Genomic DNA, 27,404 nt, shown 5'->3' on the forward strand with positions numbered 1-27,404 from the left:
ATAGTCACGAAGCTTGAGTTGTTGAGAGTACTAGGAACTGTCCACACCTGTGGAGTAACGGTTAGCGCGTCTGGCCGCGAAACCAGGTAGCCCGGGTTCGAATCCCGGTTGGGACAAGTTAGATGGATAAGGTTTTTCCGGGGTTTTCCCTCAACCCAATTTGAGCAAATGCTGGGTAACTTTCGGACCCCGGACTCATTTCATCGGCATTATCACCTTCACCTCATTCAGACGCTAAATAAGCTAAGATGTTGATACAGCCTCGTAAAATAACCTACTTAAATAAAAACAATAGACTGTGCCGGTACTATTTCGCATTGTCTGTGATGAGGCGATAGTAGCGATCCTAGATAGTTGGCAACTATCTATATATGGATGCACATTCCCTACGTATTGAACTTCGTGACTGTATATACTAGACTGTGCTATTATCATAGAAATAGTCGTTATAATTCTACAGATAGATGATTTTGTCCGTTAATTTGTAACTTGTCTTCTTAGCTTAATGGCTAAGGTGTTGGACAAAGAGAAATAATGAAATGTAAAACATGTAAAGATTCTTGGCTCGAATCCGATCCCAACCGAGATCGATGGCATATGTGTTTGATAGGCTCATGTCAGTAGATTTACTGACATGTAAAAGAACCCCTGCGGGACAAAATTCCGGCACACCGGCGACGCTGATATAACCTCTGCAGTTGCGAGTGTCGTTAAATATACCATAATTAAAAAAAAAATGTTTCTTCCCTATACTTGTGGTTTCTTTATTTGTCTATGCCAAAACCCCGAAGTAGGGAGTTTAATAATTTGGTAGGGAAAAAGTAGATATTTCTTATCTCTGCCATCTGGCAACACTGAGCTTATCTCTAATTCCTGTCAGTGTTTTCACTCAATTTTTGCACTTTATGATATGGTTCCTTCCACAATTTAGGTTGCACAAAGAATACCCGCATACTTAATTATGTGCATATTTCCTTTGAGAAGAGAAATTTGATTCACAAGTGAGAAATTTACGTAATTATTATGAGAACACTGTTGATGTGACGAAACCAGTGTTTGTTTTTGTCATATGTTTACTTTCGTCGCGTAAACAAGTGGAAATAATTTTCGAAATGCAGTGTATTAGGTATTTTGTGAGGTTGACTATCTCTAATAAAGGTTCTTTCCTTCAAGTACCTCATCTGTATGCGGCGACGGTAAATTTTTCTGTACCGACGTCGACAGAAATTCAAAATGTTATCTGTCCTCAAGAAAACTTGAAAGAAATTAGTTGGAAGAAATATATGCTTTTTGGTGAAAATTATGACGAAGACACGAAAGACTTGATGGTTCGTGATATGACAGTCGTAGAAGATTTCTTGAGTGAAGAAGAAGAGAAATCTTTACATTGTGAGGTTGAACCATACATGAAAAGACTCAGATATGAATTTGATCACTGGGACGATGTAAGAGTACTATCCAAGTTGCTACTGTGTCATGAATTGTAAAGTTGTAATTCTCCAGAAAGGCTACACTAAATGAGGCACCGTGCTTCCTTTACTGTAGGCTTAATTCTTCTTAAGAATTACTAGTGAAGTTAAGTTATTACAGTTTAGTATTTTAAATAGGCCTAGTGCATATCTGCACTGCAATCTGAACTCAGAAACTTGGACTGGAACGTCATGTGAAGTTCATGTTTAAGTTCGGAAATTAAATGTTATTTTAATATGTTTCAGTAATGGAATCGCATGAATAAATCTTAAGTGTTCAATTCAGATTGTATGGCGGACAGCAATTATTATGAGAATTTAAGCTTGACAGGACCTCTCTGTCTTGTCACACTTCCGTTTTCTAGTTATATCCGTTTGTTATCAGATCTTATTAACGCTTCGTAAGCCTACCAATACGTTGAGTTTCCCTACATTGTTTGGAAACATCATAATTATTCTGTAGTTCCTTTCCATGCACAGAAACACAACCATTTACCAAGTCATACCGAGACATGTGGCAATCTGCACTCATAAGAACAGTTCTGCTGATGGTAAGAGTCTGTTGCTAAAGACTAATGAACCAATGCAGAAAATGTTCTTGTCACTAGTAATAAATCAGTAAAATTGTACTATAGTAATAGGATGAATTAGTCTGCAGAAAATATACAGAATTTCAAGGAAATAAAGAGTAGGCCTATATTAAAGATCTTTTGAGAGAAATGCAATTATACGCTGATTATACATGTCAGTTTTACAGTCATTTACAGAACATTGCATTTCAATGTATTTGTTGTTTCTAAAAGTAGACTACAAAGCTTACCTTTCTTTGAATATAAATCTTGTGGAAGTGAGCTTCTTTCAGTTCGTGGAATACCTGTATTTGATATTATGATTGCACTCCATTATATGAAATCATGCGTTTAACACTAGAAAAACTTCCATTAGCTTTTCTTTGGACCATCCTCATCGAAACGCGTTTATTGAAATAATTGTTTCTCAGTACAGTTCAACAATTCATTAACGTAGACTGACAATGCAATTTGCGAGCAGAATTTTGTCACCAGCTCAATGCAAACAATTAACAAGAAAACACACACATTGTGTCCTAGAGAAACAACTAATTTGGAAAACCTAATACTCTGCCAGGGCATGCTTCCATACAGGGGCAGTGGCATTTCTCTAAGGTTAGAGCCAGTTTAGGTGTGTGTATATTAATCGAAAAAAATGTCATATAAACAAGCGTTCTATTCTCAATATTTTCTAGCCCCTAATTTTCGATTAATACACACACACCTAAACTGGGCTCTAATCTTAGAGAAATGCCATTGCCCCTATAAGGAAGCACGCCCTTCTGCCCTTCAAAAGCAGCCTCGTGGCTCGGTAAGAATGTGAGTAACTTAGGATTGACCCACTTTGTATTATACCAGGTGAATCACCTGCCCCTTATTTATATGGAGTTATGCAATCCCACATACCCACAGTCAATTCTGTAAACACAGTATGGTACTCGCAATCATGTCTTAAATGCAAAAGGGAATAGTAGTATGTTTTTGTTTAGTCATCCGTCCAAAGACAGATTTGAACATCATTAGTGACACCAATAAGGAATCACTCATGAGGCAACTAAGCCAGGAAATAATGAGATAGGAATGCAAGTACCTTTCCCCCTCAATTGCATACATTGGTAACATATTACACTATCAGATTACAGATGTATACAAACAATTGTTCTTCCTCAAACACATATTGTGAAGTGATATGTACTGCCTGATAATGCATGTAGGCCCTACATATCAGCCAGAACCTCAGTGAGAGGTATAAGGGAATAATGTGCCTATCATATTAGATCAGGTTTTTAAGACGTGTAGCAAATAATCAAATAATGGTTTACGGATTTGCTTCTTACACAGTGTATCTTACTTAACGCTCTTGTTTTAATGCAGGATTGCTGAAATATTCCACGTATTTCTTCTTCATAAATTTCACACAGCAATGTCGTAAATTTACTGCAAAACGAGGGAAGCACTTCGGGCATTTATTATAAAATGATTGTGCTACCAACTCTAACACTTTAAATACTTACAAATAAATAAACAAACATTTACATCTCACTTGACAATATGTGTCAGAGGAAGAAGAATTGTTGCATACATCTTAAGTCTAATAAGTGAAATATGTTACTAGTCAATAATGTATAGGCCTACAATGGAGGGGGAAAGGAATTGTTCACCCTAATCCATTACCTCCTGGCTTAGTTGCCTCTTGATTTATGTCTTACTGGAGTCAATTATGCAGTCCCAACCAGTCTTCGGACTGCTAACTAAATATACGAAATGGTATTAACTTGTCAGTAAAACCTGATCTATCATGGGGGCTTTCTTCATTTGCAATTTAGAACGAAAAGAATTTCTAATAGCAACTGGTGCTAACTTTTCTTAGTAACAAAATAAAGTACAGAGTTGTCTACTTTGAATTACGGACTTGGCCAAAGGCAGTGCTACATTACCGCCCTTCTGGACAACGATCTGTTGGAAGACCATAAAAAAAGATGACATGAGACCATTGAGACCCCAGCAGACCACTAGGTTTAGTGCTTGAATTGGATGATGATAAATTATGGGATTACCCGCCCTGGAGGTACAGAAATTTCGCACCTAACATTGTGTTAAAATCCCTTACAAACCAGTACCTATCACAATTTCGTGAGCATGATATAAAATGCAGGGTTGCATAAAACGTAATGAGAGATAATCAAAACACTCTGTATGAATGCTAACGTAAATGGCAAAATCTGCGAAAAAAATGCATAATTATATGAATGGAATTTAGGGTAAATGGCACATACTACTTACTTATTTACAAATGGCTTTTAAGGAACCCGAAGATTCATTGCTCCCCTCACATAAACCCGCCATCGGTCCCTATCCTGTGCAAGATTAATCCAGTCTCTATCATCATAACCCACCTCCCTCAAATCCATTTTAATATTATCCTTTCATCTACGTCTCGGCCTTCCCAAAGGTCTTTTTCCCCTCAGGCCTCCCAACTAACACTCTATATGCATTTCTGGATTCGCCCATACGTGCTACATGCCCTGCCCATCTCAAACGTCTGGATTTAAGGTTCCTAATTATGTCAGGTGAAGAATACAATATAATACAAGAATACAAATGACATAAATTAACCTGTCAGAATGAAAAAAAACAATTCATTTGCATGTTACATTTTTGTGCAGGCTATCCATGGTTACAGGGAGACAGAGAGATTGCATTGGAATACTCAGAACACACTTATACTGCAACGGGTTCGGGACATAGCATTTCCTCCAGGAACGCCACAGCTGAGCCTCGTTCACGTATTGGATCTTGCTGAAAAAGGTCTTATCAAACCACATATTGACAGTGTTCGGGTAAATATGCATGGTTATGAGAACCCTTGTATGTACTTGTGAATGTACAGAATTGAAAAATTAGTTTGTGTAAAGTGAGCATTTCTGTGAACTTCACTGTTATTCAAAATGGAACTTACTTTAGTGCACGTGTTTGGGAGACACTTTCTCTTGAATGTGTAGTATAGGAATGAATAAAAGGGTCAGTAATTACTAGAGACGAGAATTTCATGCACTATAAAATCCCAAAATATGCATGCATTCATGCACTATCAAGCAAAAAGTACATTAAAATATGCACTTTCATTTTTGTTCCAAATTTCTTATTTCACTTCACTTTTTCTTTTGCACAGTTAACAACTAACAACATTTCTAAATTGGTTTCTGTGAGATTCCTGCGTTTGTCAGTCAGTAGCCTATGTTTTTGTAGGCAGAAAATGACCTCTCTACATCACAAGAAGTTATGGGTGCAAACTTGAATGAACCTTTTTCTGTTATTTAGTTTTTTCTCTTTTCCTTCTTGAATCCTGATTCCTTAAGCTAAAGTAAGGGACATAAAAATCGAGAAACTGAGATGTCCACTCAAAACCATTAAAACATGCATTTCAATAGAATATAATGTATATTATATACATGATTAAGCTAAAATTTGCTTAAATATGCATTATGCATGTTTTTATCCCCAAAAAGGCCAAAACATGGAAATATGCATGGAAAAAGTACACTTATTTGGATCTGGAAAGTAATGAAATGAATAAGTACTAAGTTTGAGCTATGTCCTACGTTCCTGTAAAAACATGCATTTGCGTGGAATTCTCGTCTCTAGTAATTACAAAACAGTGTACATGTTTGCTCCAACAAGAAAATATTTGATTGTAATGGGCTTACTGATAGGATATGTACCCCCAGAAAACACGAGCATAGAATGAGACTCCAGGGGCCTGTTTCCTAAAACGATTACTTTGACTAGTGACAAGGAAAACAAGTGACAAGCACCAACTTGTCATATTGTTGTTACCTATAGAGCATTTGGAGTTTCGGAAATACCATTGGGTATAGAGCAGGGATGTCGAACAGCGCTCTCGAGCTGTGAACTGCAGAGCCTTCACTCCTCCCTTACCGTGCAACGGTTGAACACAGATAGCAGGCAGTCCGGCCGAATGATAGTAAACAAAAGCGAAACTGCGGCGGCTGGTGCTTTGATAACTTTTATACATCTTACCAATTGATTAGGAACTCAGTTTAGATTTGCACTTGACGAACTCTGATAAACAAAGAATGTAGCCTACATGAGAATGAATTATGATGATAATGATAATGATGATGATGATGATGATAATAATAATAATAATAATAATAATAATAATAATAATAATAATAATAATAATAATAATAATAATAATAATAATAATAGTAGAAGAGTTTTATCTACTGGGTCATTCCATGAATGTTGTAGGTTAGTGACGGAAATAGGTAAATAATAATAATAATAATAATAATAATAATAATAATAATAATGTTGTTAATATCATGTTTAAAATATCAACTTTGTGTGTATGTGCTGTAGCAGTGCAACTTCAAGTTCAGAAACGTAAACTGTTTTGATGTATAAAATTAATTGCTTTTAGCGTAACTTGAAATTTGTTCATAGTTTTTGTTACAGATTCAAAAATATCTCCTCCTCTAGTTCTATCCTTTAGTGAAATGACATCTACAAGATCTCCATGAACATTAAAATCTGAGTCAACACTGCTTATGAATACACTGTAGCTAGCTGTGCCGTATCTTTCCAGTCGGTACTTTCATCAAGAGCTATAGTGAGTAATAAGTGAAAGTTTTCATTCTTGCTATCAGTTGTTCCTCCAAGTTATCTCCCATTTATGATACGCGCTCTGCAACAATATTACGAGACAAACATATAGATTTAAAATCATTAACGTATTCCGGACATATCCCTTTTGCAACAGCTATGAGACAGCCTTTCACAAATTCTCCGTCAGTAAATAGCTTTGAAGCCATTGCAATAATTTCACAAATTTTGTAGCTAGCACGAACCAAGATTATTCTACTAACACCCGATGATGATAGAAGTTTTTCTGAATTCAATCTTGATTTTAATTCTTCTACAGCCTTTTCACGAGTGAAAGCGGATAACTTTTCTGGTCCATAAGCTTCAGCATGACGTGTAGAATTAAAATGCCTTTTAATATTATGATGGCTAATGTATCCAAGTTCTTTTCTACATATTAAGCAATGTGCCTTTCCGTCCTTTAAGATAAATAAATATTTATCTGTCCACTCATTATTGAATCGTCGTTCCATATCCATACCAGCCGCCAGAGTTAATAAACACACTGCGTACAGAACACTGTTACAGCGAGTTGACTGTCGTTTCAGCTCAGCTACAGTAGGAAACAGTATTAATCGTTTCACAGTTTGAGAGCACTGTTCGACATCCCTGGTATAGAGGTTTCTTAGCAGACATCCCTACTTTTTGTAATGTAACGTAATAAGTTATTTACGAATTTTCTAACGTATACAAAATAACAAGTGAATCTTTTCCATTTATTCAGCTATTGGAAATACAAATAAACTAATATATAAGTCTATTTATAAGCAATATAAGGTTTATTATATTTGAAGCAATGCGTAGTTACAGTATTTGGATTGAATTCTGTTATTTTATATATATAAATATTAGAACACTGGTTCTCTTAACTTATTAGCAGTGTGAATCCTCTTTCAGTAGGTCAGTATTTCCGCGGACCCCTTCAAAGTCGTCAATAGAATGATAGGTAGGTTAGATTTTGTGGCTAAATGTTAAGTGAATATGAGTAGTCATAGGCCTATTTCTGTTGTATTTTTCAAAATTGAACCAATGTTAACTGTATATTTGAATTAAACAAAATGTAAACACAATACTGTCCTGAAAAGAAATAGATGATCTTTATTAATATGTTACAGCAGAGTTTATAATATATTAAGAATGGTTATGTATGTATGTGTGTATGTATGTATTTATTCACACTGCAAATGGGTAAATACCCAGTGGCAGTGGTAACAAATTATACTCAATAAAGACAGTTAATAATAAACACAATTAATAAAAAATACACTTAATAATAAATTAATAGTAGTAATAATAATAATAATAATAATAATAATAATAATAATAATAATAATAACAACAACAACAACAACAACAACAAGGAGCATCCCAAATTAAATGAAGCACGATCACTTAAAATAACATTTTTAAACTAAATCTAATTTGTATCTTAACCATAAGGTCGAACTAAACCCCATGAGTATGATATGTTCATACATGCACAAGTACCTTTTAGCACTACACTCATTTTGCTATCAACTCACTCACTGCACTATTGGGTGCCACGGTGATGATGCGTGTCTGTGATTGGGTACTGCAAAACAGTACTTTAATTTTCAGTACATTCTTTGTATAATATTCTTATATTGAGAAAGGAATCATGTATATTTTTACAAGTGGAACTGTTTTTTTTTTATTGTACTTAAAATGTATTTATATTTAGGATCAGTTATCTTTAATCTCAAGTATGTCACCACATTTACTCTGTTTCGCCCAACAGTTTTGATACAGAAAAGAGCAGAAAATGCCTGCTCACACAAGTCGTGAGAAAGAGCACTAAATATTTCAAGGCTCGTTCTGAGAGTTCTTTATGTTCTGCATGAACGTTCAGCAAGAAAATAAAAAAAGCTGACATTTACTTATACGATTTTTCAAGTAGTGTCACATGTTAACTCAACAAACTGATCTCCATTTCGATGAAACTGTGAGTCTCCATGCTGATATAAAGGGAATTTGAATCCATATATTTTTAGAATGAACTGGAAAATATTCTCTGAACTCATTTTCATCTGTATTATTATGATGTTTATGCCAACGATCTATTAATCTATTACAGTAGAACCCCAATTATCCGTCACCCTATTAACTCATTGGTGGATTATCCGACTGTCTATTTCTCGCACTTTTTTTTCTTCAGAAATAAATCATTTATATGAAGCACTCTTTTGTGCAAGTAGGTTCTACATATGTTTTGCTAGAGAGTGTTATTACAAGCCTTTATCGTTACAAAGCATTGTCTACTGCTCGAAGTGCCATTCTATAATATAACTTGTATATAAAATGTCTTCCACGGGTGTTAACAGAAAACGTGTTGTGCTAAGTATCGAAAAAAAAAAATGGAAATAATTTGAATGGTTTGAGAAAGAGAAACTGTGGCTCATCTCGCATCAGAATACGAGATTGGAGTTACAACTGCGCGATTTAATAAAAAAACAAGGATAAAGTGTAAAAAATTATGTAACTCTACAACATGAGACCTCCTTTAGACTATTCCTATCTTTCCTGAGACAATCATTACAAAGGGCTTCCTTGCTCCTTAAAAACCCGTCGTTTAAAACCAGACTTAAATTAGTGAACTTCTGATCCACTACCTAGCGAGTTAAATACAAGATCATGGAGGAAATAACAAAATCTTTCATGGTACAGATTATCCAATTTTTTCGATCAACCGTTCAGTTCATCTCCTTCATTACCATGGATAATAGAGGTTCTACTGTATAGACAAAACTTATAAAATGTTTGTGGTTATTGTGTTTAAACATACAGTCGTACACTGTTTAATAACTTCAGTAACACACAAAGACTGTCAACAATAATCAAATGAATTTATAAGTTCCTATCGATAATGACCAACGCTCTTGAGACATTATTGCCACACAAGAAAATCCTGCTTACAGTCTTACACACGACATGGAAGGTTGTCGACAACAATAGAACATAAGTTGTTCCAGCAAAGGCCAATGCGCTTTTGACATTATTGCCACATATAAAAAAATAAAATAAATTTTTTTAAGGAAGAAAAAATTCCCCTATCCAGAACCTTCGGGGATCCCCATGGCTTTTAAAATTGACAAAATTACCAGGGCTGTTTAATTAATTCCACCCTTTTTATGTAGGCTAAAAGGGAATGAGCGCATTGGAACTAAAATGCTGAAAACTAATCTGACATTTCTGTAATTGTCTTCTGTTTTATATTTGTCTTTTAGAATTTATACCATCTTATTTGTATTTTTTACAGTTCTGTGGGAACACAATTGCTGGTCTTAGTCTCTTATCAGACAGTGTAATGAGGTTGGTTCACGAGAAGCATAAAGAAAGAGTTGTGGACATTCTCCTGAAGAGACGTTCTCTTTACATAATGAAGTAAGTTAACGTGAATTGATTATATTGTTAAGAAATAGATAATTATTTTATTTACATAACATTTAAACTAAATCCAAAGTTTCATTGTGTTTTTAAAAGGACTAACATTCTTATGAATGACATATTATAAATTATACATAATTACATTATTATTATTATTATTATTATTATTATTATTATTATTATTACCCTATTTTACTCTCAATGTGTTACTCTAGTAATCATCTTGAGATATTTTACCAAAATGTACATGGAGTTAATACTGAAGTAGATTAAATTTTTCAAAATGTAGTAAGTAATAATGACATCATTATCTGTCTCACTGAAACATGGTTATCAGAATCAATTGTTAATTCAAAATTATTTCCTAATAATTATACTGTGTTTCGTGCTGATAGAAAGTTTGAAGACACCAATAAAAATAGAGGTGATGGTGTCTTAACTGCAATAAGAAACCAGATACTTTTACATGTCGACGACATCCTCATAGAGGCAATCATAATACGAATGGCAATCAGGTGCCCATCAAGCTTCCACAAAACACTTGACCATCACTGGACATCCACCTCCAATACATCACAGATATGCAGCCATTGCAATAGTGTGTTACTATATATTTACGATTGTATCACGATATCTATGAGCGATAAGACTATTTGCCACCAATCTTGTACAAAATCAAATGTAAGCACGTCTAAAAATATTACCTTACTCCAATCCCAATTAACATTTTCCTCTGCAAAAGCAAAGTGGAACAATCTATAGTCTTCAGTGAAATGCTCTTTCACAGCTCCAATCTACGAAAGCCCCCTTAGTTCAGGAAACTGGACATTAGCCTTAATTGTGGATGCAGATTGGAATAGGTTCCTTTCTGCTTTAGCAACCAAAGCAATGTTCTATGCAGGAGTTGACACATGTTTCATTCCACAACCTGCTGGACTGTGTTCAATTCCTGCCGTGGATAATCTCGTCCAACAGCATCAGTGGATTATATACTCCTAGTTTCCTCTCTTTTTCGGAAGAAGAGAATTCTGTATACATCATGAGGGAATAATATCTGTTTATAGGCATTATTTCTGTATGCTTGGTCACCCATTACCTCTGAGAATAATGAAAATATTTGATTAGAGTCTTCCTTTATGTCATAATTAATACATGCTCATACACTCAAAAATCACATATTTATAACCAAACAGTATTAGCAAATTAAAATACTTGCTGGAACATGGTAACATGGTCCATGTGAACATATACTGTAAGACAGTGGTTGTCAGCATTCACTGAAATGGGTAATGGGTAAGCAGTGCATCATCAAATGCCCTGTCGTGCAGCAGGAAGAGGGAGAGAGCATACCCACCAGCAGCTATGGATGCATCATAGTGCAGTCTCTTATCCGCGGGTAAGAGACACTAGCTCGAGGGTGCACTGTGCTGATGACCACTGCTGTAAGACATTGAAGATGTGTCATGCAATTAAAAAAGCTCTTGGAGAGTGAATTGTTCTAATTCCCATTCAGGCGAAATAATTGAATGGTCAGTACCATGGAAGAAGCCAATGTGATTGCTGTAAATGTAACGCAAAACTGCTTCCTGTGTGAAGCAAAATTTTAGCTCAGTGGTAAATTACGTGCTCCTCATGCAAAAGACAGACTTCGAATCTAGCTTTCTTCATATGAATTTATTTGCGTTAAATTCTCACTTTCCTTTGCTTTTTCTGCATGTTCAGTTTTTTTTTTTTTGTATGGAAAAGTATTGGTTAATCATCCTTCGATAACTCTTTTACAGAAAGAGCATTTTTTCATTAAGTATTATGTTCTATGCTGTCGTCTTAAAATTAAAACACAACTGACATGTACAGCCTTAGAAAAAAAAAAAAAGAAAGATCAAGATTGAGTTTTGTTTTTCCCGAGAAAGGATTGTTCTTATTTCAGGAGAAACGAGCATCCAGTGTTCACACCTATGATGTAATTATGCTTTACTATAATGCAAGACCACATTCATTCATTTCATTCATACTTTTCTGCCCAAAGACATGTCATTCACTGTAAACCTAGCATTCTCCAGTCTCTCCTATTTTTTGCCTTCCTCTTTGTGTCCACATATGATCCGTATATCTTAATGTCATCTATCAGCTGATATCTTCTTCTGCCCCGAACTCTTCTCCCATTAACCATTCCTTCCAGTGCATATTCAGCAGACAGTTTCTTCTCAGCCAGTGACCCAACCAATTCCTTTTTCTCTTCCTGATGAGTTTCAGCATCATTCTTTCTTTACCCACTCTTTCCAACACAGCCTTCATTTCTTATTCTGTCTGTCCATTTCACATGGTCCATTCTTCTCCATATCCACATTTCAAATGCTTCTATTTGCTTCTTTTCACTTCGTCGTAATGTCCATGTTTCTGCTCTGTACAATGCCACATTATGACAGAAAAAGTAATTGTATACTAATTAGTACTAATATTTAGTATTAGTAACATTTCCCTTGGCCAGTAATAATCTACTAGCAAAAGTTTCAGTAGCATGGGACACAAAGTGATATTAACCCTTAGTGAGGCGTGCTAAATTTTGTAAAGCAAATGGTTGTGTGTCGGTCTTTTTTTGCACCTTTAGCATATGTGCCAAAAACAAAAGGTGGGGGGGGGGGGGAAGACTGACACGTGCCTCACTAAGGGTTAAGAAAATTCAGTCCATCTTCGCAGTCATCTTTTGGTGTCCCTTGACTCATTATCAATTTGATACGTCCAAGGTACCTCTTACTTGTATCATACAGATTAAATACGTATTTTAGAATACAACCATTTAGAAATTTAAATATAAGAACTTTAGAAGTTACAAATGCTTGAGGTACCACTGTTTTGGGAGGTAAGTTGCATGCAGGAAGGTGCCAGTTTTCTTAAGTCCATGGGTGCTTTTACGAAAAGATGGTTCTATGCCAGAATATATTATAAATTACTTTGTTTAAATTATATCCAAAACAGAATATTTTTCCTAAGGCATTGAGAAAACTCAAGTTTCAAAGACTTTTGATGTTAAAAGAGAGATCCATTGGAGTTAAAACTCTAAAGACTAGGCGAACCTATGTTGATGTTCATTATACTTTCATTTCTACAGCAGACATTGGTAAACACTAGAATCTTTAGCTATGTGATTGTATAGGCAAGGCCATTCCTTAACATAATACAGCCCTAATTTGAGGATAAAGTTTTCTTCTGAGAGTAAATTCCATATATTATATTATATTATTTACAATTTACAAATGCCTTTTAAGGAACCTGAAGGTTCATTGTCGCCCTCACATAAGCCCTATCAGTCCCTATCCTGAACAAGATTAATCCAGTCCCTAGCATCATATCCCTCCTTCTTCAAATCCATTTTAATATTATCCTCCCATCTACGTCTCGGCCTCCCCAAAGGTCTTTTTCCCTCCGGCCTCCCAATTAACACTCAATATGCATTTTTGGATTCACCCATATGTGCCACATGCCCTGCCCATCTCAAACGTCTGGATTTAATGTTCCTAATTATGTCAGGTGAAGAATACAGTGCGTTCAGTTCTGCATTGTGTAACTTTCTCCATTCTCCTGTAACTTCATCCCTCTTAGCCCCAAATATTTTCCTAAGAACCTTATTCTCCAACACCCTTAATCTCCATTCCTCTCTCAAAGTGAGAGTCCAAGTTTCACAACCATACAGAGCAACCGGTAATAGAACTGTTTTATAAATTCTAATTTTCAGATTTTTGACAGCAGACTAGATGACAAAAGCTTCTCAATCGAATAATAACACGCATTTCCCATATTTATTTTGCGTTTAATTTCCTCCCGAGTGTCATTTATATTAGTTACTGTTGCTCCAAGATATTTGAATTTTTCCACCTCTTCGAAGGATAAATCTCCAATTTTTATGTTTCCATTTGGTACAATATTCTGGTCACGAGACATAATCATATATTTTGTCTTTTCAGGATTTACTTCCAAACCTATCCCTTTACTTGCTTCAAGTAAAATTTCCGTGTTTTCCCCTAATCATTTGTGGATTTTCTCCTAACATATTCACGTTATCCGGATAGACAAGAAGCTGATGTAACCTGTTCAATTCCAAACCCTGTCTGTTATCCTGAACTTTCCTAATGGCATATTCTAGAGCGAAGTTAAAAAGTAAAGGTGCTAGTGCATCGCCTTGCTTTTATATTATATTATATTATATTGAGGCACTAACAATTTCCATTTCTTTTCAGGAACACTGCAAGATACGAGTTTACTCATGAAATACTTGGAGCAGAAAATTCTAAGTTTGGAGCTCAAATTGTCCCTCGAGGCAGACGTATATCAGTTATCTGTAGGAATGAGCCTGAGTGACACTAGTAAAAATTATTTGGTAGAATGAGTTACATTGAGAATAACAACTGACTTCGACGAAGATAAATTAAAGACTGATTTCTTACAATTGTTGTGTTATTTAGTTGAGTCATGTACAAATTCCTGACTGTGATAATTAATGATTTACTAGCCAATATTTTGGTGCCTCTAAGTCACACATAAAAATGTTTTCTGTAGTTCAAACAGTAAATATTAACAGTGAGATTAAATACTTTCAGTGATGTAATTTTGTCCTCCTTTGTTCTCCCCCTCTATAAACTTTCAACATTTGCTAAATATAGTGCATACATTTTATTTTTCAACACTCGTGGATGTAGAGCAGACACGAAAATGCACTGTATTTCTGCAGTTACTCCAATCAGTCTCATTATTATAGACTGCAGATTCAAATGCACTAAAAATAATGAATGAATGAATGAAAATATGCTCAGAACTTAGGAAAATATGTATCAAAAATAAAAACTATGCACTGACTAAAGTAAGTACAGAGTCATTAATATATATGGCTGCCGTAACAAGGAATTTGACTCCCAGGCAACAAGTCCAGCATCAGCCGGTAAAATGCTGCCTACAACGGTGGAAGCAGAAATGGATTATGAAACCTACTTTACAGAAGATGTTGAAAATTATCGTCCTGTTTGTATACACGCTTCATATCGCGAGAATATGTTGTTACTCACCTGTTTAAGCTCATCAATTGAAATTCTTATTTCATGCTCAATATTAGTCAGGAGTTCTACTCGTGCAAAACACTCTGTCTTTCAAACTACCCTGTAAGTAGAGAAGTTAAGAAATTAAAAAATGAAAAAAAAAATACACATACAGGGTGATTCACGAGGATTTACCGTCACTTACGGAGCTGATTTCCGAAGACATTCTCAGCAAATAATGTCATATAAACATTTGTCCTAATTGCAATATTTTCAAAGTTACATTAATTTGAAGGTGTTAGTAAAAACGTTTTTTTCTTTAGTTTTACAGGTAAAAAAAAATATTACAAATAGAGAATGAACTATTCAGAAGTGTCATTTCTTTAATTGGCTAGTGTTCTGAAGTTAAAAGTGTACTGTTAATTGCTTTGTACAGATTTTATTTTTCAATTTTTAACTAAAAATAACATCATTCTTACGCACTCATGACAAAAATTTTTACAAATCATACAACTTTAGAAACTTGATTCTTTACAGTTTAATTATGCATCCTAAAGTACAGTCTTAAAGAATTTACAAGAGTGGCGTGATTTGTAACAATTGTTGTGATAAATGCGTAAGAAAATGTAATTTTGTAGTTAAAAATCGAAAAAAAAATCTATATGAAGCAATTATGGAATTCACAACACATTTTTAGCTTAAGAATGTTAGCTAATTAAGGAAATGATACTCCTGAATAGTCCATTCTTTATTTGTAATATTCTTTTACCCTTAAAACTCAAGTATAATGGTATTTTACAAACAACTTCAAATTAGTGTAATTCTGAAAATACTGAGATTAGACATTTTTTGCTCAGAATGTTTTCGGAAATAAGCTTCATAAGGGACAGTAGATCTTCGTGAATCACCCTGTATATATGTAAGGAATATATACAGTAAATCAAGAAATGTTGAAAGAAAGCAAAAATGAAAAGAGAAGAAGAAATAGGCAATCAAGAAATGGAGAAAAAGGAAACGCCAAATAAGAAAAGAATAAATAAAGAAATCGAGGAAACGGGGAAACACCAAAGAGAAGAAAAGAAACAGAGAAATCAGGAAATAAAGAAAAAAAAAAACAATTAAATAAAAGGTAAAGAAGAAACAAGGAAATCAAGAAATGAAGAAAGAAGGGAAAACTGGAAAGAGAAAAGAAGAAAAAGAGCAATTAATACATCGGGAAAGAAAGGAAAAGAGAAAAGAAATAGGGCAGACAAGAATTCTGGAAAGAAAGGAAACACAAAAATAAGAAGTAGAAATCAAGAAATGGAGCAAGAATGGAAATCGCCACTGCTGTCATCGTTCACAAATTATAGCTGTAGAACCCAAGTGCTGATGGAACCCATACCCCAAATCCCACCAAAGACGATTAAATACCTTGCTAAACTTTTTCTTCTTCTTCTTGGTATCACTTGTGAGGTTCAGACCTGTCTTTGGACAGTTCACTAAGCAACAACAAACTTGTCCACACCTGTGGAGTAACGGCTAGCGCGTCTGGCTGCGAAACCAGGTGGCCTCGGTTCGAATCCCAGTCGGGGCAAGTTACTTGGTTGAGGTGTTTTCTGGGGTTTTCCCTGAACCCATTATGAGCAAATGCTGGGTAACTACTGGTGTTGGACTCTGGACTCATTTCACCGGCATTATCACCTTCACTTCATTCAGACGCTAAATAACCTGAGATGTTGATACAGCATCGTAAAATAACCCACTAAAAAAAACAACAAACTTTTTATGGTTAGGCTATTTACATAGTGTCGATGTAATTGGTAATAATGAGATGGTATTCGAGAGGAGGCAGACAATTAGCCATGAGTTTACCTGACATTCGTGTTAGAGTTGGGAAGAATCTCTGAAAAAAACTCAACCAACTAATCAAAGTAGGAATTGAACAGAACATTAAACCCCCGAATGCAGCTTCAGATGAGGTGGCAAATGCGTTACACCCGAGCTAATGCCAGTGACCTCTGTAAAACCTTTCTCCCAGTTGAAGTACAGTATGATATTCTAATGAAGAATGGAGCATATGAGGAGGTCCGTTCCAAACCATATTAATTCCACCGACTGACGAAATTGAGTTTTATATGATTTCATATAGTTCTGAACATGCTCTATCATATATATATTTTTTTTGATGTACCGAAGTACATATGATATTTCCACGCAGATATTCTGCATCATCACATGATGAAAGAGAGATGGAACGGAGAAAAATTCTCTCCGGCGCCGGGATTTGAACCCGGGTTTTCAGCTGAAAACCCGGGTTCAAATCCCGGCGCCGGAGAGAATTTTTCTCCGTTCCATCTCTCTTTCATCATGCTCTATCATGCTGTGAAGTCTGTTTGGGTCTAATTGTATTAAATCCCCTTGAAGAGAATGCATGAAACTGGGTGTTTGTGGCAAACCATATTATGTCCACATCTTTATCTGTGTCAAACCGTATTCTGTCCAAAACCAATTAATATTTTTCATTGTAAGGTTGCATGTCAAGTTTTCTGCACTGAGAAAAACTAGTGCCAATTTACAGTATTGACTTATTGTCGACCTTTGTATCAGTTCAGTGCCGCTGCAGTTCAGTTGTGCATGTGATATCCGTGAAAATGGAGGGAGAAGTGCCTACAAGTGACAATAGCAGAGGAAGCAGGAAAAGAGTGAAGAAGAAAACAGCACGACAGCAACAAAGTGAACTTCTGTATAATATGTTTACTCTATTTTCTAATAATAATTAATAGGTATTATAGGAGACTTTTTTCATTAAAAACTGTTTTCTACAATAATCGTATAACGTACAAAAGGTTATTCTTGTTTCAATCTGCAGAAACATTGATAAGGATCCAGATTTAACACTGTTCGAACCACCATGCTAACATAGGGAAGGTCGGTTCCACTGTTGTCCAATTCCCGAACATGATATACGCAGGGCCAAGGAAAGGGTTTTCTCAACAAAAAAGAAAGCTGATCAAGATCATACAAATCTGGCTTTCAGGTAGTAACGTCGTACAAGGAAAAATTGTGACGGTGTCGTGTATAGTTCTTGGGGTAGCTCAGTCGGTAGAGCATTCGCGCGCTAAGCGAAGGGTCCCGGGATCGATACCCGTCTCCAGAACAATTTTTCCTTGAAATTATTCTGATCAAGATCGTTAGCATTAATTAACATCATACCTTTGTGATTCAATATTACATAGAAGTAAATCAAGGAGTGTTACTTATCACTAACACAATTACTTAGGTTGAATTTTGACAAATATTGAGGAAGAATTTTTTTTTTTCTTTTTTATGTTCCCGTCAAACCATATGTCCATGATACTTTCTGAATTTCAGGACAGTCTGATATAAAAGTGATTCTGATAAATTAAGTTCTTCCAGTAATTAATAATTTTAGTATTTTAATTTACCTCCCTTAGTTGGCACAGACAGTTTTTCTTCTCTCCTGAAAAACTTACATCAGTGGACTTAATACTGTTTGGAACGGACCTTATTAATTTCCCCAAGTCGTGGCAAATATTCTTAACACAGACAACACACTTTAACTAAATGGGCCAAATGTGGACTACATTTTTGTTCTTTGTATTCGTGGTTCGACTTATAAAAAGCCACTTTTGATTTATTTAGGTTTTCTTTATTTTTCTTTATTCCAGCAAACCGAGAGGAGAATAGTACCATGTAACAGCCACGACCAAGCTCTTCTAAATAATCTCCTGTATGATTACATATTCAAATTCCAAACTTTCACAGAAAATTCAAGTTTCATCAAAATAATAAAGTATTTTATTCATAGAGCAATTTGTTTTCCTCCATTCTTTTATCATAGTTTTAGTGTATGTTATCGTTGTGCATTTTAAAATATTTAATTCATATTGAATTTTACATGCATCTGTATACATTTTTTTACCATTTAAAAATGGTTTGTGTTTGTAAGTTCATATAGGTTTTATTCCTTATGTTGAAAACAATCTTTATGAAATATGATATTTTACCAATCTTTATACTGCAATAATTCAACTTCTAATCAACATATTTGGCAATTGTATTGGAAACAGACATTTTTTTCTTACCAACTCTTGCCATGTATTCACCTGATACCAGTATCAATGTGGAAAATTTTTGCTATAGGGCTTTCTTAACATTTTTAGGTACCCTACTACCAGTACTTTTGAGGAGCTGAAAGATTTAATTTCACAATGAACTACAAATATTCTACGACGTTTACTGGGAAATTCCTTCCACACTACAGAGCAGAGATTATAGCTTATTGGAGAACAACATGTCAGACATAGACAATGTTCGAAATTAAGTAAATAACATTTGCTTTACAAATAGGGTTGCCAAATTTTGAGATGGGAAATAAGGAACACTTTACATTGACATTAAGTATCTTATGAAAAATAAAAATCTTTTATTGAGTGTATAAGAGGAGAATGTACGGGGTATTACAATATTAAGTATTAAAATTAATCACATTATGATTTAAACATTGACGAAGCCATACAAAATTGGCAGATAAACTTTATGGAGAATTTTGTAATTAATAACTCCATAATCGACATACTATTGTTTGCTGACGATTATTGTAAATTCGGAAAATAAATTATTACAGAGAGCGATATATTATATCGACAATGAAAACAAAAGTAATTGCATTCAAATAAAGTAAGCCCATAAAACTCAAATAGTTGTAAATAACAGAATTATAGAGCAAGTTAGTATATTCAACTATTTGGGCTATGAAGTCTCTTATAATAAGAATGATGGCATGTCAAATAAAATAAACAAGTTTAACCATATATATACAGTTACCCTTAAAAGGAATGAGACGACTCTTGGTCGTCGGAAGTTAAAGTTCTACAGCGCGGTTCACTCGATATCGACGTAACGATACATAACATGAGAAATACAGCAAGAATTGTTACGAGGACCACAACAATTACAAGGACCAAAATAAGAATCACGAAGAAGACAGCCATTTAAGGCCACGATTTCACAACATAGCTAGGGTCACAAGCTATCATTGCTTCTCTGTACCGAATGGCAAATGCCTGCTATGGGATCTACATTCTAGACTGCTTTGTCACTGTCTTGTCTCGGTAGCTCATATAGTAGCGTGTCGGTTCCACTGCTTAACCGAAACGTCTCGTGTTCGATCCCAGGTGAAACTTTTTTTTATTGAGGTGTAATTAATTTCTTCAGACTTCCTAGACTATCTAATTTGTCGAAAAATATTAATAATTTATGCCCAATTTCTGGGTCTTACAAGTGGGCTGAACCTCGTCAAAAAAATAAATCTTACTTGAAAGTTAAGAGTATTTTTTCCTCAAACAAAAATCACAAGAAACAAAAAGAGACCTGTCAACTTAAAATCTTGTCCACATGCCATCAGCTTCTGTTACAGCTCTAAGTCGGTCCGGCATGGATGTCACGAGATTGTGGAATAAATTCTAATCCCCGGCGAGATCTTCCCAGGTTTCAACAACTTGATCCCACAATTCGTCTCGATTTCGAGGGCGTCAGTGGGCATAGGTGGCTATCCTTCTCTTTTTCAATTCTGCCCATAAATTTTTGATGACATTCAAATCAGGTGACTTCGGAGGCCAATTAATGATTTCGATCTCGGGTCTCCTTTGGAACCATCTTTGAATGCTTGCGGTATAGTGCACGGGATGGTTATCCTGTTGGAACAGCAATGTTCCTTCGGGAAAAAGTTCTAGGGGCAGAAGGAAGGAATATATTTTCCAGAATGTGCTCGTAAGTTCCCGTATTAAACCGGCCATCGATGCGTTCTATAACGCCAGGTCCATCGTAAGACATCCACCCCAACACGATATCACAGTCTACTATATACAGTCACGAAGCTTGAGTTTTGAGGGTGCTAGAAACAATAGACTGTGACGGTACTATTTTGCATTGCTTGTAATGAGGCGATAATAGCGATCCTAGTGGTGAGCAACAATCTAATGTTTGCATATTTACTACGTATTGAGCTTCGCGACTGTATATACTAGACTGTGACAATATGCTAAAGCGCCCCGATCTTTCACGTCGGTGCACATAGCGCTGATCATGTGGGAGACCATCCTCACGATAGACACGGACAGGACTTTCGTAATCACTCGAGATGGTTGTTTCGCCGGAGAAAATTACATTTCTCCAATCGAAATCCACTCGATTGGTAATGAAGGCAAGATGGTCGACAGCTTGTGCTTCCCCCAATATTTCCATTTGCGCAGCCCTCCGGCTCCTAATACCGCGGTTCCTCAACCTGCTGATCACAGTCTGTGAAGAACCGGGAAAGTTAGATGCTGCTCTTATTTCGTTAGCAGTCCGAAAGGGGTCCTGTCGAACTTCCTCGAATAAGAGAGCGTCCTCTTCCAATGTAGAAATCCGGGGATGCCCAGGAATAGGGCGATTTTCGACCTCCCCTGAATTTTGGTAATGATGAACCCACCTCTCGACTGTACTTCCAGAAACACCGACCAAATGGCCAGCAGATCTAGCCCCATATCCAGCCTCAACTAGAGCTATAACTCGCTGTCTCATGTCACGTCGGTTCGCCATTAAGATGAGAAATGAGGGATGATGATAATACTTTAGTGTAGACAATGACTATGTAACGTGATATAGAATTATTGAAATAAGGGTCATCTTGCACAGTAAGAGTTAATAAATCAACTCTAACTTAAATATTTAAATAACAGGAAGTCCAATTGTTGCGAAGCTAATCAAATTAAATCTAATTACATTAAGTAAACAAACCCCAAGTTATGACACGACATTGCTATTTCTTAATATTTATTAATATTTATAGCCAACATTGAATTTGTAAAGAAAAGACTTTAGAAATCTCATATGGAATTTGTGATCTGTAGTGACATAGACATAGATTATCTCTCGGAACTTTTCCGCAAAAGTAAATTAAATTCACTCCTTGAAACTGGAAATCTTAGTCATAGACTCATTTCCCCCCAGCATACAAGCTGAAGTAGCACAGCCATTGATAAAAGTTTTGTACACTGAATTAGACTGAATTCCTATTCGGCCGCATCTATAATCAATGGCTTGTATGAACATGATAAACAAATCCTGTTTCCAATGTTACTGAACAATTTCAAAATTTTAATTTAAAAACTAAAAAAGGGTCGTAAATGCTGTATCTAGTGATTGTTTACATTTATGTCTACAAAATGAATCTTGGAAAAACGTATATATTACTGGTACTACTAATATTAAGAGTAAATGTATTGTATTTTTCACTTCATTTCAGAATCACTTAGTGGATTTATTTATTTTTTTTTATTTTATTGGGTTATTTTACGACGCTTTGTCAACATCTAGGTTATTTAGCATCTGAATGAAATGAAGGTGATAATGCTGGTGAAATGAGTCCGGGGTCCAGCACCGAAAGTTACCCAGCATTTGCTCGTGTTGGGTTGAGGGAAAACCCCGGAAAAAACTTCAACCAGGTAACTTGCCCCGACCGGGAATCGAACCCTGGCCACCTGGTTTCGCGGCCAGACGTGCTAACCGTTACTCCATAGGTATGGACACTTCAGTGGATGTTCTCCACTCAATGTTGTGAAAAAATTCAAAAGTAAAATCATGTAGATAATGCAGGGACTTACATATCTCATGTATTAAAAAGAAGAATCTATATGTAATGAGCTGCAATGTAACTATCCTCATATTCTTAAATACTACAAAGAGTACAGTGTAATTTATCAAAATTTATGAAAGAGGGAAATAGAACACATTTGAATAGAAAAGCACAAAATCCAGATAATGTAATTAAAGCTATTCGGAATATTATTAAAGTTAAACTTGTAGATATCCTAAGAAAGAAAATATTTTTTCATTAAAATTAGTGATTATAAAGTAGAGGATCCCAAATCTATTGCAAATTCTTTTAACGTCTTATAGTATATAGTACAGAAATATTATTGACAACTTAAACATTCAAGATTTTGCAAAAGATACTGCAATTAGTTACTTAACACATGCATTTAATAGTTAGTATCAATATATGTAATTAATCAATAACTGCAACAGTGCTTATACATTCAATCATAACATGAATTAAATTGAATGCACATTAAATTAAACACGTAGATAAAATAGTAGTTAAAATCAACTGAAGGGGTGAGAATGAAATAATCCAAAGCCACACCTTTAACAAAAATTGTTTTGTGCGAGTGCATTTATTACACATATGGGAAAGCTACTAATAAAATATTGTAATAATTACTCAACAAATGACATGGCCTAAGGACTCTAAACCTTTGTAACCGTTTGTCTGTGTGGCTTAGGAATATATTTTTAATTTCATTTTAATTGTTAGTTTTTAATATATATATATATATATATATATATATATATATATATATATATATATATATATATATGCATTTACATTGTATGTGTGTGTGTGTGTATAAATGCATTCATTAGATTAACGTTTATAATATTATAACTTGTAATTTTGTAATTTCTGTGATCATTAACACTTAATCTGAGGACTTTGTAAAACTCTATTTCAACATTATTTAGAAAAAAAAATCGTTGATATAGACTAAGAATCGAACTCGCTCTCTTCTACACAACACGCAGAGATCTTAGCGTCTGAGCTATTGAAACGACACGAAAGCTTTACTTTCTGTGCGGAGTGTCGATCTAGTCATGAAGGTCCATTGTCGATTTAACTACATGATTTACGTATATATTTATCTCTTATTTACGTAATATTATCATATTTTTTGCAGTTTTTGAAGTGAATTCCGGAACGATGCTAGTAACAAACCAAATAGCTTGAATCTAAGTAACTGAATATTCGTTATCTTGTGTATCAGTGCTCTGGTCTCTGATCATGCGCAGTGTTTTACATCTGAGACTTAGGAATATTCAATAGTCTCATTCCTTTTCAGGGAAACTGTACATCTGAAGTCTGATTAAAGTAATATCTAGATAGTCGGCATTGTATGCAATGGAGGGGGAAAGGAACTGGCCATCCTACCACATTATCTCCTGGCTTAGTTGCCTCATAAGTTGTGCCTTTTTGGTATCACTTGTGAGGTTCAGATCTGACCATTAGGCGAAATTTGAAATTAACAAAAAGAGGAACTCTCTTTAAATTCTATAAAGTGATGACTATTCCCACACTTCTTTATGGATCTGAAAACTGGACCTTAATGGAAGACCAGTCCAGACGAATTGAAGCTGCTGAGATAAGGTTTCTCCGAAGTGTGATGGACTACACCCTTTATGATCGAAAAAGAAGTTAAGATACAAGGAAAGAGCTAAAAATGACGCATATTTTTTAGTAGGTTATTTTACGACGCTGTATCAACATCTCAGGTTATTCAGCGTCTGAATGAAATGATGATATGTCGGTGAAATGAGTCCAGGGTCCAGCGCCAATAGTTACCCAGCATTTGCTCATATTGGGTTGAGGGAAAACTCCGGAAATAACCTCAACCAGGTAACCTTCCCTGACCAGGAATCGAACCTGGGCCACCTACTTTTGCGGCCAGATGCGCTAACCGTTACTCCACAGGTGTGGACTGATTAGCATATTAGACCATGTAAGTAAATATAGAGCAAATTGGCTAGAAAATTTAAATAGAATGGATGAGTACCGTATCCTGGTAAAGATACTCCTCTACCAGCCAACAGGACTGAGAAATGTGGAATGTCTGAAGAAGCAATTGATTGATCAGTTTTACCAGTACTTGAAACCGGAGCAAATGAATATGGTTTAAACCTTGATAATGGTGATTTATTTTTGAGTAGGTTATTTTACGACGCTGTATCAGCATCTTAGGTTATTTAGCATCTGAATGAGATGAAGGTGATAATGCTGGTGAAATGAGTCCGGGGCCCAGCACCGACAATTTCCCAGCATTTGCTCATATTGGGTTGAGGGAAAACCCCGAAAAAACCTCAACCAGGTAACTTGCCCTGACCAGGATTCGAACCCGGTCCACCTGATTTCGCGGCAAGACACGCTAACCGTTACTCCACAGGTGTGGCCATGATTTATACATTATTAATTATAATTATTTATTACAAGCAAATTATATTGTGAACTCAGTCTTTTTTATATGCTTCTACATTTCACATTATTTCTCACTTGAAAATACAATACAGTAGAATTCCTCGTATTCGGCAACTTTGGGACAAAGCCAGTGCTGGATAACTGATTTTGCCGGATAATTGGAAAATACGTTTATAGGTTACGTGAAGACATACTGTACTGCACAAACGTTTTTTTCCATGTTGAAATTTAGTAATTTTCATATAGATATTTAAAAATATAGTTTTGAAATACATACAATATTTATTTTTAGTACTGAATATGGCAATGTACATTCATCAGTTCATAATTATTGTAATACACAATAGCGTAAAAATACTAAATGTTTTCGTAACCTTATCAGAATTTTAAATAATGGCCATGTGACGTGAAGAGCAGTATAGCCAACGTCGCAACTATGAAGACGATGATTTGAACCCCTTTAACATACCTCTAATGTCTGCTTGTTTATATACAGAGTGTTTCAAAAATACGGGGCATAATTTCAGGTATGTATTTCCCACATGTAGACAATCAAAATAGTTCATTACAACATGTGTCCGGAAATGCTTCATTTCCGAGTTATGGCCTTCACAACATTGAAATTCACCGGAACGTTTTTCTTTCCGCAGGTCGTCGTCATTACAGATGTTCAAAATGTCCACCTCCTGCTTGAATACAGACCTCACATCGATGTCTCATTGACCTGCGAACACGATCCCAAACTCCAGGAGTATTGCGTATGTCCTCAGAACATGCCACAATTCGATTCCAAAGCGATTCCAAATCAGGCACCGGAGACGAATAAACCAATGATTTTAAATGGCCCCACAAGTAGAAATCGAAAGGGTTCAGATCAGGTGAGCGTAAGCGTGGAGGCCAAGCAATTGGGCCACCTCTACCTATCCATCGATCAGGAAACCTTCGATCCAAGTACTGGCGAGCCGTACGACTGAAGTGTGCAGGAGCGCCATCATGCAAGAAGTGAATGTGTTGACGATTGATCAGTGGAGTGTCTTCTAAAACATGAGGTATGGTGTTTTCCAGGAAGTTTGTGTACGCCTGCCCCGTAAGTCTGTTTACAAGTACATGGGGTCCAAGTAATCGATCACCAATGATACCGGCCCACATGTTGAGGGAGAACCGCACCTGTTGATGAGATGGAACAGTTGCACGTGGGTTTTTATACGCCCATACGTGCTGATTGTGGAAATTTGTTATGCCATCTCGTGTGAACTGTGCTTCATCTGTAAATAATACTAAGGCAGGAAAGTTCGGATTTACACCACACTGCTGCAAGAACCACTGACAGAACCTAACTCGTGCAGGGTAATCTGCTGGTGACAGGGCCTGTACACGTTGCAAATGATAAGGATACAATTGATACTCTTTTAACAGTCTCCAGGCAGTCGTATGAGGAACATTGACTTGCAACGCTACCCTTCGTGTGCTGATAGAAGGAGTCATGTTCACAGCCTCCAGAATCTCCTCCTGTACTTCTGGAGTTGTAGATCTTGGTCGTCCCCTTCCCAAACCAGGAGAGTTAAATTTTCCACACTCGCACAGACGGTAATGGAGACGTACAAATGTCTTCCGATCTGGACATTGTCGCTGTGGGTACCTCTCCTGGTACAAACGACGAGCCAGCGCAGCATTGCCATCCACCTTACCATACATGAAGTGTATCTCTGCCAGCTCTTGATTTGAATACATGTTGCACAGTCTTACGCCTACATAACACTGAATGTAACCTTCGCCTCGGAATGAACTGTCAGAGTGCCCTCTTAATGTCTCCTTTGACGGCAACGACCTGCGGAAAGAAAAACGTTGCGGTGAATTTCAATGTTGTGAAGGCCATAACTCGGAAATAAAGCATTTCCGGACACATGTTGTAATGAACTATTTTGATTGTCTACATGTGGGAAATAGATACCTGAAATTATGCCCCGTATTTTTTAAACACGCTGTATACAATCTATCACTCTAATTAAACTTTTATGCGCTGTAGGAACAGAGAATTTCACACTTTCCTACTTAGACTCATCCAACACCCCTTCGAAATGGGCGAGTTCAAGTGGTAAATTTAAAGATATCGCCTCCGCGCATTGTTTGCAAGGCCCAAGTAATAGCTTACCGATCCTACTTGATTTATTCCAAGGACATAACGGGATTT

At 35.8% G+C, this 27,404-nt stretch overlaps 1 protein-coding gene across 1 annotated transcript; it reads left to right on the forward strand.

The window, feature by feature from the left end:
• The first annotated feature begins 902 nt into the window (after positions 1-902).
• On the forward strand, positions 903-14,697 carry LOC138708025 (alpha-ketoglutarate-dependent dioxygenase alkB homolog 7, mitochondrial-like). The gene is made up of 4 exons (XM_069838140.1): positions 903-1,445; positions 4,705-4,878; positions 9,984-10,108; positions 14,347-14,697. Exons 1-4 carry the CDS (start codon positions 1,113-1,115, stop codon positions 14,465-14,467), a joined length of 753 nt encoding a protein of 250 aa, XP_069694241.1. The 5' UTR covers positions 903-1,112; the 3' UTR covers positions 14,468-14,697.
• Positions 14,698-27,404: the final 12,707 nt, after the last annotated feature.

The sequence above is a fragment of the Periplaneta americana genome, chromosome 10, assembly GCF_040183065.1.
Source record: "Periplaneta americana isolate PAMFEO1 chromosome 10, P.americana_PAMFEO1_priV1, whole genome shotgun sequence".
Lineage (NCBI taxonomy): Eukaryota > Metazoa > Arthropoda > Insecta > Blattodea > Blattidae > Periplaneta > Periplaneta americana.

Coding starts and splice junctions, on each gene's coding strand:
- LOC138708025 (XM_069838140.1), top strand. CDS start 1,113: ATGCAGTGTATTAGGTATTTTGTGAGGTTGACTATCTCTAATAAAGGT. Junction 4,879..9,983: donor CACATATTGACAGTGTTCGG/GTAAATATGCAT, acceptor TATTTTTTACAG/TTCTGTGGGAACACAATTGC. Junction 10,109..14,346: donor CGTTCTCTTTACATAATGAA/GTAAGTTAACGT, acceptor ATTTCTTTTCAG/GAACACTGCAAGATACGAGT.